Here is a 13,381-nt window from a genome sequence, read left to right on the forward strand (position 1 = left end):
GACGGCCGTTGCGCTATCAGACGCGAGACAATGGTTTAGAAATTCTGTGATGGATCTGTCCCTAAATTTGATTCAATTTATGGGAACAAGCGCGCGCTTGAAAGGAGCACACATTTCCCTCCTATCACAGGGCTTTACTGCAACTGACCCCACCCATCTCAGATACCGCAGCTTGCGCGCCGAGGAGCAGTCTGGGAGAAATATACAAGCAGCATCTGGATTTGATTTAATTCATACGCGCTGTTGTGCAGTACTGTAGCCTGCAAACAATCATATAAATTGCTTATATATTTGTTGTGTGTTTGCAAACGAGGGATTTAATTCAGTTATAAATGCGTAGTGCTGCTGATGCTGAATATCTGAAAGCATTTGACAAAAAGGATCTCATCTGCACGCGGATGTTGACCAAAGAAGACATTGGAGTGTTCCGGAGGCAACACAACACCGACGAGAACGAAGGATGTCTAGACTAGTTATATTCTTTTGAATGGACATTTTTGGGAATACCTGCATGTTTGGATAGCTCACTGTCAGGTGACATAGATAGACAGGGGTTCTTCTTTATCTGTTGTTTTAATAAAAGTGAAGCAGCGATGGATGAAGGTGCAGAGTCCGATGATGCTGTCATTATTGTGGAGAACGAAGCAGAGAGCATGCCAGTTCAGGAGAACACGAACGCCTGCAACGAGCGGACAGGCACCTTGAATTTTCTGGACACTTGTCCCGTGTGTCATTTAAACTTTCACAGTCGAGAACCAAAACTTCTGCCATGTCTCCACTCTTTTTGTAAGAAGTGTTTGCCGTCGGCTTCCAGGAATTTGGCCATGCCAGACACTAACAGCTCGACGAAACCACGTGAGCTGCTCATGTTTACAAACTATAGATACGCGAGACAGTGCATCCCAATGACTGTATAAGGGGAGGTGCATCCGGGTGTGTAAAATTGCAGTCTGTGCAAGATAGGATGCTATCGTGTGATTTGCAATTGTCTGTGATGTATTTAAAACAATGAAACTGTATTGGAAGTCATTGCATCTACCAAGAGGAATTTAATGCACAGATTACAATTTCAGACATGTGATGAGTGGGGTTTGAGGGAAGGAGTCTTATCTCATGTTCTTGTGCATTCTTGGAGATATTTAACCATTTCAGTTGTGTGTGCAACTTCATTCAATATGTATGCATGTTGTGTTTGTCTGCCCATCTTCCCATTTACAGTGAATGTGATTCGCTGTCCGGTGTGCAGACAGGAGTGTATGGAGGTGGACGTGATGGAGAACTTCTTTGTGAGGGACTCAGTGGAGGCTTCCAGCAGCACCGTGGAGAGGACTGTTCAGGTGGGTGGAAATACTGGTCAATGTAGTTTACTGCTGGATTGTACATATGGATAACCCAAGCAAAGCTTGTTCAGCAGCCTGGATCTCTGTTATTTACCAAGCCATTTCACCAAGATGCCGGGTGTTTTTCAGCTTAGTAGCCCATGAGCATTATACAGATGTAAAGCTGAAGCTTGGCATTATCTCCAACATTAATGTCACTACCACAGACACACAGTTTAGTCTTTGGCAGATTTCAGGCTCTAAATTCGAACGTTTACTTTCTAACCGATATTCTCTCTCCTGAGGCATAATAAGTTAAAATTCACATTTGACTTAACTTTCGTGGAAAGTAATACGACTGACTGGTCCCTCTACCTGTCTGCCAGTAGCTATGTATGTGTCTGACTGGTCTGTATACCTGTCTCTCTGTTGATGTTTGTCTGACTGGTCCCTCTACCTGTCTGCCAGTAGCTATGTATGTGTCTGACTGGTCTGTATACCTGTCTCTCTGTTGATGTTTGTCTGACTGGTCCCTCTACCTGTCTGCCAGTAGCTATGTATGTGTCTGACTGGTCTGTATACCTGTCTCTCTGTTGATGTTTGTCTGACTGGTCCCTCTACCTGTCTGCCAGTAGCTATGTATGTGTCTGACTGGTCTGTATACCTGTCTCTCTGTTGATGTTTGTCTGACTGGTCCCTCTACCTGTCTGCCAGTAGCTATGTATGTGTCTGACTGGTCCCTCTACCTGTCTGCCAGTAGCTATGTATGTGTCTGACTGGTCCCTCTACCTGTCTGCCAGTAGCTATGTATGTGTCTGACTGGTCTGTATACCTGTCTCTCTGTTGATGTTTGTCTGACTGGACTCTCTTCCCTGTCCGTAGCTATGTATGAGTTGTGAGGACAACACAGAGACTACAGGTTTCTGTGTGGACTGTGTGGAGTTCATGTGTGCCACCTGCGTGGAGGCCCACCAGAGGGTCAAGTTCACCAAAGACCACACCATCAGACAGAAGGGGGATGTATCTCAAGGTGCAGTACAGCTTCCAGTCTGACTGAGGCAGCAACGATTGTCAAGGAAATATCTATAGAACAACAAGCAGAAGCTCTATTTACATTATATTCTTGTTGATTCAGTGAAAATAATGCTCACATCCTCCTACACAGTACAGAAAGCCTGAGAGAAAATGCATACCTGTACTGTAGCTGACAGATTGGAATTGGTTACAGTAAGATTAACTTCTGGCTTTTAAATGCTTTCCTATTGGTTTTCCAGAGTATGTGGGTGTTTCCACTCATAGGCCAGTGTTCTGTGAAGTCCACAAGCAGGAGCCCCTGAAGCTGTTCTGTGAAACCTGTGATCTACCAACCTGTCGAGACTGTCAGCTACTCAAGCACAAGGACCACAAGTACTGAATACTGATGTGCCACTATTGATTTAAAAAAGATATATCTAAAAGCACATTTTTATTTGAGCGAAATCTGCTATTTAAATAAATATTGATTTATATATTAATTAATTGATTTATAGTGACTAAAGCTGTCCTTTATTTGAGTGGATTTGAATGATTTTGTAACAATTAAATAACTAACTATGATATTTTAATTAGTTACCAGTTTCTGGAGGATGCCTATAAGAATCACAAACATTATATGGAGGATATGAATCGTCAACTGCTGGAAAAAAAGAAGATAATTGAAGATGTGTCAAACTCCATAAACAATGGGTAAACAATGCATCTGAGAATCTCTATGCTTGCTGTATACATGTACACGATGTATAGTGAAATGTGAACACTGTCCTTCCATCGTGCATCCAAATACGTTTTCTGTTTCGTAAGATGAATTTGTTCATGTCTGTCTTTCATGTTTGTCAGACTCCTTCAAGTTGATGAGAACCGCATATCAGTTCACAATGAAATCAAGAAGTCCATCTGTAGTCTGATACTAGAGATCAACAGAAAGGGAAAGATTCTTGTCAATCAGCTTGAGGTACAGTATGATCACAATCACACCTCTAACATTAGGATGATTCTGTTTATTCTCACGTTTCCATAGCTATTCCGACTCTAGGATTTGTCAGGTTTCTTTGTATTCATTATGAGTGCAGAGAGCAGGAGGAAATGGCAAGGCCTACAAATGTTTTGATTATCATGTGCCCTAGTCATGACAGGAGCTTACCCTGAAGGCAGTGTTACAATGCCACATATTCTGGGAAAAGGCTATACGGATACTCCTGACCTGCAAAACAATATTTAATTCCAGAATTGTTTAAAATTAGGTTAAGGTTAGGGTTTGGTTAAAGTAGGGGTCAGTTTTAGATTTTGGTTAGTTGTTTTAGAGGTCAGGAGTGTCCTTATAGCCTCTCTCCAGATTCTGACTTCTCCATCTATTTCCTATCCCCCGAAGGGCCTGACAAAGGATCATGAGAGCGGTCTGAAGAAGCAGAAGGAGGATATTGGCTATCTGTCCAGACACCTGGATCACGTGATCAACTTCACAAAATGGGCGACAGCTAGGAACGGCGGCACAGCTCTCCTGTACTGCAAACGTTTGGTAAGACCTCCCTCCCAGACTCTCCCTCAGTCCACTGACTCCCAGGCATCCCCTATCCCTAAAGCCAGACAGGAGCCCATGGTGTAAAGCATAGATGAAATGCAGAACATATGCCTTGTGTTTTCTCAGTTTCTCCAAATTATTAATAACATCCCTTCTGCTGCAGATTCTGTTTCAGATCGGAAACCTGCTGCGGGCTAAATGCAATACCTCGTTTGTACCGCAGAGCACTGTGCGTTTCCAGTGTCGGTCAGGCTTCTGGGCTTCAAATGTCGATCTGGGTAAGAGAGAAAGCACAATGAGAGTGGCTACACTGAAATCTTAGAATTCTATTTAATTGAAAAATTTAAATTAGAGTGTTTTATGTTGGGGGAGAAAATGATCTGTTGGACAAGGAGTGTGTCAGTAGTGGTTTTAAATGAGCAGTTGCAGTTTGCACAAATTGAGGTTGTAGTATTGTAATTAGTTGTACTGTATGTGTTTGGTATGGTGCAGTTTGTTTCTGAAATAAAAGATCTGTACCAGGTCAGTGTATTACCTCTTCCGTAATGCTGAAGCCGTCTCTCTTCCTGTTCCCTCAGGCTCATTAGTGGTGGAGAATGTCCCAGGCCCCCAGCTGGGCAGCTTCCAGGGCATCCCTCATCAACTCCCCCATCCTGGGCAGGGCCCCTCAGGCTCCCCCAACAGCCTGCCCCCAGGCCTCTCCCAGGCCCGCCTGGCCCCCCACAACCACAACACCCTGGCTCAGCTCCAGATGCAGGTGGAGAAACTAGCCCAACAGCCTCACTGGCAGCCCCAGACCCCACCCTGGGCCTGGTACCAGAGCATGCGGCTCCAGAGACCCCCTCCAGGGCCCCTCCAGGGTGGCTCTCCCTCCCAGAGTCTCCCCCCCATGCCACAGCAGGGCCGGAGGTTCATTGCCCCCCCTGCAATCCATCTTAGTCCCACCAGCACCCTGCCAAGTCCTGGATATCCTCCCCAGGTGGGAAAGAGTGTGCACGCTCGTGTGTGTGTGTGTCAGTTTGATTGACAGGGATTCTTAACAGGCGCAGACAGTGGATGACGTCTTCCCAAATGGAGCAGACAGCCTTCACATCCTGGGCAATTTATGTCTTGACTTGTCAAGATCATTTTGAGTCATAAGGTACCATAAAAAAAAAACATGTATAGAAAAAAATAGTCTAAATCTCAGTGCAGCTGCTCACGTGTGATACAGAACAGACCCAAAGCCTCCAGAGATGATGATAGATATGTCTGGTCTACAGTGTTTAGTCTGAGGCTGTTTTACACGAGCTCTAAAATACAGGAAGATCAAGAGGACAATCCACTGGCCTGTAGATTTCAGACAAGAGTTGCGTCATGGCTGATGTGAACAAGCTGTTGAGGTGGAGCCTGGAAGCACTGTTCTTTTTAACAGCCACGTTATAGATCATTAATACGCTAGGCCTTGTGTTCAGTTTGACTTTATAATGTGTCATCACTGTTTTGAATTATATACAGTGTCAGGAGGGAATGGTTGGTCAGGGCAATGTCTAGTCTCATTATTTCATGAGTACATTTCTGACAAAACAGTGTAAAACTTTATCTTTAGTTATATAACCCCTCATCATATTGTCTGTGGAACTCAAAATTCAAGTTTCTATGCATTTTTCCCCCAATGTTCACCATTGACTGTTGAACCTGCATGCTTGGATCTAGACCAAACAAAGAAGGCTGTTTCAAAACAACGTGCTGAAGTAAAACATTCTGGAACATTCACAAGTGGCTTGTTTGTGTTCTGTCTTCTGTTTTGCTCTGTGTTGTGAAAGCCAGGGGCTCCTATCCTAGACATAACCTATCACAGACTACTTTCCCAGACAAAACCAATTACAGACTGACGATACACCATTTAATATGTCTGTCACTACCATTGACTCATAAGAATAGATATGACATTGATTGTTGATGGCATAGCTCTGTCCGACTCTGTCTCCAACTGTCTGTCTGTCTCTCTCACTCACAGGCTGTCCAATCACTGAGAGGCCTGGTGAGCAGCCCCAGCAGCTATGCACTCAAACACATGGACGTATTCAACCCAATGCCTCACTTCTCCCACAATGCACCACTGTCTAGCAACGGCAGCCTCAGTTCTCCTCACTTGCGACAGCAACAGGTACATACAGCTGCGTTCAAATAAACAGGCACCCCTGCACTTCACAATGGAGTGTAATGGAGCAGAATGTTCTGTTTTCTCTCTTCAAAACGGAGTTGAATGGCTATTTTCTACCCTGTAGGCACCTGCCACTTACCACAGGTGATATAAATTCCACAATAAAGGACAATCACCTGCCTCCAACCAATTCATTTGAATTCTGAATAATTTAGTCCAGGCAATTAAAAAAAACTTTGAATTGAAAAATCTAAATGTCAGTTTAGATACTTTTTGGGGGGGGCCTGTGCAGGTGAAAATCAAAAATATACATGTGAAGTACACTAAACATTTTCTTAATTTCAACTTATTTGAGATGAAATAGTGAATCGTGCAAGGGTGGCAGTATACTTCATCACAACTGTAGCTCTATTTCACATCCACATATCACTCTGTAGCATGATGTTGTTAAGAATCAGATTGTTAGCAGCTTAATTGATGTTGTGAAACCTTTTTAGATGGAGTCTGCATATCACAACAAGCACCCTGGAGGCCCTGTCCAGATAATAAGACCCAACTTCCCTCAGACCCTACCAGCTTCCCTCCCATACAGAACTGGTATGTATTGGTGTTGTGTACTACTCTACTAATACTACACAACAAAATATAAGAAAACAAATCCAAAGCTTCGTGTATATATGACCAGGGATCGAAGTTCAGGATTTTGGACACTGTCCAGCCAGGCTAGTAGACGTCAATGTTTACTAGCCCGGGTTCAAAATCTGTTCTATGCCATATTTGAAAATACAAAACATTCACTAGTCAGCAGGCTAGATTGGCACATTTCCTACTAGCCCGGTCTGAAAAGTACTAGTCACGGTCAAGCAGGCTAGATTAATTTCCATCCCCGTAATATGTATGAGGAATACAATTTATCTTCCTTTAGCACAAGGACATCATCATGCAGGACTAACTGCTATATCCTGTGAAGAGAAACCAGGGTAAGATAATGATTTCACATTCTTCATGAATTCTATACAGGCATGACGTTTTGATATATAAAAAAAATCTTTATATTTCTCTTTCTCTCACCTTCCTTCTGATTGGCTGATTGAAGGACTGTTTCCTGGAAACCTCTGGAGACACAGCAGAAGGCGTATGGAGCTGGGGGATCAGCTGCCAAGAGGAGACGAAGGGCATCGCCTGGACCCATCATCATCATAAAAGACGAGCCAGAGGACGACATCAGCTGTGTAAGAGGACGGATGGACTGGAAATAGACAAATGTTCATAACTGATCATTACAATGTTATAATAATGATTACATGTACATCCTATTGCATGTTACTTGAAATGGAATGGGTGATTTATTTGTCTTTGAGCCACAGTATTTATAGATGGTAACAGCACAGTAATGATATACTGTGATGTCGTAATAGTGTTCAATACCAGGATTGCTGTTGGGTGGTCCCTGAGAGGTCACTGTTCTGTTTTTGAGTGTTCTGTTAAGTAAGTGTGTTTGTGTGTGTTTCAGGTACAGGGTAACCTGAGAGCCAACCTCCCAGACAGTAGCACGGGGGTCCAGGCCCAAACCTGTCGGCAAGATGGAGGGGAACAACAAGTCCAGATTTCTTGTCAGAGCACAGAGGAAAAGGCCCAGGCCCCACCACAGCCTCCAGGGCCTTCAGGGGACCTGAGTCAAGCCCCACAGCAGAGCCACTCTCTGGGGGCAGAGCAGCAGCTAGGCAGTCAGGGCCCAGCTCCAGAAGAGGACCCTAATGAGGATTGGTGTGCTGTGTGTCAGAATGGAGGAGAGCTGCTACTGTGTTGTGACAAGTGTCCCAAAGTCTTCCACCTCTCTTGCCACATCCCCACCCTCTTCAGATTACCCAGGTACTATAGGTCCTAGGAGAGAGGTGGACAATCTTACCCTTGGTGGGCCTGAGTGGGTGCAGGCTTTTTCTCCATCCATGCAGAAACACACATGATTGTAAATACTATGGTAATTAGAATCAGGTGTGTTTCTGCTTGGTTGGAGCAAAAGCCTGCACTCACATCGGCCCTCACCGGGTCAGATTGCCTACTGTATCTAATGCACTGCCCTAAAATGGGATTAAATGAAATGGATTGGTTATCTGAAATTGATGCTATAATGTTGTTATTAAACTAAAGTTTCTATTGGTTTGCTGTTGTTTTTATTTCAGTGGGGAGTGGTTCTGCTCATTCTGCCGTGACCTGTCAGTGCCTGAGGTGGTGTATGACTGTGACATCAGCAGATTAGAGCCCAGAACAGTGAAGGAGGAACCAGACTCTGAGGGAGGATTCTGCCCTGTGGACAAACGGGTCAGTATTGTACTGTACTGTACTTGAAAAATACAATACTTTCTCAGGCCTACCTGAGGTGTTTAAGATTTTATCTTATTACAATACATAATCTCTGGGGTTGATATAATGTAAAGGTTTGGTGTGTTGTATTTCTCTCTCTCTGCAGAAATGTGAGCGATTGTTGCTGAAGATGTACTGCAGTGAGCTCAGTGCTGACTTCCAGGAGGCTAGATCCCCCTTGGTGAGTGGAGAGGAATGCCCGATCCCAGGCTAGATCCCCCTTGGTGAGTGGAGAGGAAAGCCCAATCCCAGGCTAGATCCCTCTTGATGAGTGGAGAGACTAATGCCCAATCCCAGGCTAGATCCCCCTTGGTGAGTGGAGAGACTAATGCCCAATCCCAGGCTAGATCCCCCTTGGTGAGTGGAGAGACTAATGCTCAATCCCAGGCTGGATCCTTGGTGAGTGGAGAGACTAATGCACAATCACAGGCTTGATCCCCCTTGTAGAGTGGAGAGACTAATGCTCAATCCCAGGCTAGATCCCCCTTGGTGAGTGGAGAGACTAATGCTCAATCGCAAAAATTAACTCCTTACCTTTACGTCCATGTGGTGATAAACAGAATTTAATAGGTACAGATGAGGATCTTAATTTGATCACACTTTTGTTGCTAATAATTTCCCTGCACCGCATGAAATGCAGATGAGCTTTGATTTACATAAATTCACTGAAAACCCACACTTACATATATACAGTATTGCACTTTTCATGTAGTCTACTTTTGGCCAGCTAATTACCTAACCACCTATCTATCAAGCAACATTATGGACTAAACTTTTAAATTGTGTTGCTGCAGGATTATTTTGCTGCGACAATATAGGTCAAATTAAGATCCAACATCTGTAAAAACAATATGGTATTGGTATTGTAATATCTCCACCTTGCTCTTTGGCCGCTTATACCGATAAAAGTCTCTCAGTGCATAGGCTAGGAGGTAGGCCCCCCCCCAGGAATGTTTGTACAAAAACTGTGAGAAGCTCGTTTCTGGTGACTTTTTAAATAGGCACTCTACACCAAAAATAATTTATGTTGACACCATCTGAAATAGAATTTTCCCTTTTTTAAAGCATTAAAAGCTGTTGCTCAACTAATGCAGCATAGCGGCTTTAAGTAATCGGCTGAGTCACAGTGTTTCCCATCTGCATTTACCTCATTGAAAACCCGAAAATACATTGAATGCCTCAAATGCTACAAATATATGTTGCCACTGTGATCTTAAGCGTATCTGGGTAGAAATATGACATTTTTTTGTAATCATATTTTTGTGGCGCTGCTAAATTAATATAGGAGAAACATTGACATAGGCTTACCATTACTGTACCAAATGATGTCTATGGATCAATATAGAGAGGTTATGTCAGGTTAGGTCTGTTTTTGGATTGAAATGTCTCCTTGGTTTATCATCCACTATATAGCCATGATGAGGGACATGGAGAGAAACACTTTTTGTTGTTTTGTATATTGTGATAGCCTCTGTCTTTTGCTGTAGATATTGCCAGAGAACCAGGAGACCCAAAAGACGCCGATGGTTCTGTCCATTGTGAAGAGCAAGCTGGAATCCAGGGAGAGCCCCTGCTACCAGACACCTTCTGAGTTTGTATCAGACATCCGACTCATCTTCAGGAACTGTGCAGCATTCAATGAGGTAGACTAGACAGCACTAACGTTTTCCAGAAGAGTCCTTTTATCTTAGTTTACACAGATGTGTTAATTAAGCTCTTAATGTGTGTGGATAGACAGTTTTTACAATGTTTGTTATTTACATGTTAATTTTAGCAGATGCTCTTATCCAGAATTAGTTACAGTCAGTGCATTCAACTAAGGTAGGTAAAACAACTACATACATCTGTCGTCTCTTTCCTCCCATGCCAGGCTGACACTGAGGTTGCCACTGCAGGGAGAAACCTGGAGAGGTTCTTTGAGGAGCAGTTGAAGTTACTCTACCCTGAACGGATTTTTCCAAAGGTCAAATCTGAGGTCATCAGTTCTGTGACCCCTCCCGTCTCTCCTCCCCCTCCCACAACCCCTGATGAGGAGAGTTCCCAGCATGCAAAGCATCAGCGCAGGTGCTCTGAGACCCAGGAGTTGTGTACTCCTGCTCAGCTAAGCTCACCAAAGGGAGAGGAAGAGGCCGTATAAGCGTGCACATCGTCATCTCATCAACTTTTATCAGTCAATAACACTGCCAGTACTAGCCTATACTAGTAATTCATCTTATTCTCTGAGAAAGTCTGATTTTCTAAATGTGCCAAAATAACGTTCTGTGATTGAATCATTTTGCACAAAAGAACAGTGAAGCAGGGTACCAAAATCCTTTCCTCCTCCTACTATACCTGCTTAAGACTGGTTTACATTAAGGCTGTACTAATATAGTGTTGCTATGACTAAAGACCCTGAGTATCAAATATGAAAACAGAAGGTGTTTGATTATCCAGCAGCCTGTGTGGATATGGTTCTTGTAACAGAGTATGTGTACCTTCTGGGGAATAGGAACTGTTACAAGGTTAGTAAAGTGAAAACACGTCAAAGGTATCAAACCAGCCTGATAAAACACAAGACTATTTCAGTTGTTATTGGAAGACTGTATGAAGTGTTAGTTTCATGAACATGTCAGCTGTGCGAGGTCTAGTTGTTCAGGCCTACGGTAGCCTTGACTCTAGTTTACAGTGATGGCTGGTAGCATGACACAAGGCCTACTTTATTAATCGCAACAATAGAACTTCCTCTTTGTTCCCTCATTGTTTTGTCATTGAGCCATTCAATGTGTCATGTATTTATATTTTACATTGTTGTAGTGGTTTTTATGCAGTGTATGTAAATATTTACAATGATCATTAACTTAAACCAGGCAAGTAAATCTTCAACAAAATGCAGTCCCAAATAACCTCATTTGCTATGTTTTCTCATGACTTCAAACCATCGCTACTTATGAAAACCAAAATATTGTATTCATAAAAAAGACTTATTGCATGCAAGTTTACTTGCAGCTGTTTACAGGGTAAAATAAACAATGTCCATTATCTTACTTTATGATTCTTATTGCTGTTTGGGGTCTGTGTGGTATTCATTCAGCATTTACAGTAAGACATGTTTTATAGGGTGAGGAAATGTAATCTATTGGTGATGAATATATCTATCACAGTTGGAATAGTTAAATAATAGCTAATCCTCTTTTAAGTTTACTGTAGTAATTCATCATGACATGGGGCACCAAAGGGCAGGTCCAGATAACCAACAGTACAGTACATGTTAGTGGCCTGATGCTGGGTGACATGGAGAGTGGAAGACCAGTCTGGTTGTGGTTCAAAAGGACTTCAGTGTCCTCTAGAAGATTAGCACCATTTAAAAGTGACCTCAGCCACTCTAATTTCCTCTACCTAAGAGATCTGAGTTTGTCCTGAGCTGCTGTTTCTCGTTAAAGGGTGAAAAGGAGAGGGGAGGGGAAAGTGGTGTGTGTGACCTCTGGTCTCTTGGCCCTCCCACCCCTACCGGAGGGCAGCTCCCACTCAGCCCAGTCAAAGCTCCCAATGGTGGAACAAGCTTCCCCATAATATGAGGACAGTGGAGTCCCTGCTCATCTTCTGAAAACGTATGAACCCCCCCCCCCAAAGTTGCCAGGATGCACTTAGTTGACACTTCCAACTCTCCTCATTTCAGCAAGGGTACAGAGAATTTCGATAGTGACTAGCCTTAGCAGCACAGGGAGGCACATCCAGAAGAGTGCTAGTATTAGCCATGCATGGCCACTGGAGATGTTTCTAGAGGGGCTGTGTGATGTGGTGTGTGTGAGGGGGAGGGGGGACACACATGGCTCTGATTAGATGATTGTTTACTCTGGGCTCTCTCACCATGCATACCCAACGCCAGATGACTGATTGAATTTGCAGAAAGACTTAGTTTGGTATGAAAGGTTTATAATGCCATCTATCAATTATTTACCTCCTTGCAAATTTTGGCACATGGCAGAGGATGTGTGTGTGTGTGTATGTTCGCGCGCACGCACGCGCGTGTGAGTAGCTTTCAAAGGGATTGTGCCCTCTAACAGTTTGAGAAACATAATGAGTGGTTAATCAAGTGCCCATGGCAAGCTGTCCACAGGCATTATGTGGGAAATAAAATAATTAGTCATTCAGAAAATGTGTGGGGAACACACGTATAAAACGCCTCTGCCGCAATTACGTGTTATGATTTTTAGCATGTAAACTAATCAACTAATCATTTAACGCATTTTCCCCCTTATAAGCTAATTGGCAATCCATGCATTGAGGTAACCACATTTACGCAACACCTGGCTGTTATAGAACAGTAGGCTAACACTGGCAGTTCAGATCGAGAGGAAATGGTCCATATACAGTATCTCTTCCACTTGGTGAAAAAGAAACCACACATCTGTGACAGTCTGAGGATGAAAAAACATACGCTTCAATGAAATCAATCATTTTCCTGAGGAGCAATTTTGTCAACCTCCAATATCAAGTATGTCTGCGGAGGAGGATGGTCATAAATGTTGCAAAATATGGAATATGCATTAGATCAAAAAAGTATACAAAAAAATAAACCCACACATTCTAAAGATTTTATGTATTGCAGTCTGGAAATGGCCACAACATATTTTTAGATAACCACAGAATCACTACGGAGTGGAGTCCAGGTCTTAAGTAATCAGTGTGATCATTCTGCCACAGACAGACGTCTGAATGAAAGTTAATCAATGTCGCCATTACGTGTCGTATTATTCAGTCAGAAGAAGAAAATGATATTTAGGGCTACTTTAAATCTGTCAGTAGGCCTAGCTAATGGAAGTCATTAAAACGACTTGAATTAAATGTAATTGTGTCATATAAGAACCTGGTAGTTAATAAGAGGAAGTATAATAATGTAATGTCTAAATCAATACACTCCATTTAGGGTTTCTGAACTTTTGATTTAAAAATGTTTTACTCGTCACTTGCGATGGCCCCCGCCCGCCCCTCTGAGCGAGATAATTAGACGCTCGT

General features: G+C 43.0%; 1 protein-coding gene across 2 annotated transcripts; it reads left to right on the plus strand.

Moving 5' to 3' along the window:
- LOC110521390 (transcription intermediary factor 1-alpha) lies at positions 1–11,409 on the plus strand. 2 transcript variants are annotated; one of them, XM_036969157.1, is made up of 18 exons: positions 1–855; positions 1,219–1,337; positions 2,202–2,349; positions 2,594–2,726; positions 2,928–3,044; positions 3,195–3,309; positions 3,727–3,873; positions 4,040–4,154; positions 4,455–4,855; positions 5,876–6,025; positions 6,520–6,619; positions 6,948–7,002; positions 7,119–7,254; positions 7,536–7,894; positions 8,206–8,344; positions 8,493–8,567; positions 9,874–10,029; positions 10,257–11,409. In XM_036969157.1, exons 1-18 carry the CDS (start codon positions 594–596, stop codon positions 10,521–10,523), a joined length of 2,994 nt encoding a protein of 997 aa, XP_036825052.1. In that variant the 5' UTR covers positions 1–593; the 3' UTR covers positions 10,524–11,409. The 2 variants fall into 2 exon arrangements, with proteins under 2 accessions (XP_036825052.1, XP_036825053.1); XM_036969158.1 differs by having other exon boundaries at positions 798–933.
- Positions 11,410–13,381: the final 1,972 nt, after the last annotated feature.

The sequence above is a fragment of the Oncorhynchus mykiss genome, chromosome 30, assembly GCF_013265735.2.
Source record: "Oncorhynchus mykiss isolate Arlee chromosome 30, USDA_OmykA_1.1, whole genome shotgun sequence".
In the NCBI taxonomy this organism is placed as follows: Eukaryota; Metazoa; Chordata; class Actinopteri; order Salmoniformes; family Salmonidae; genus Oncorhynchus; species Oncorhynchus mykiss.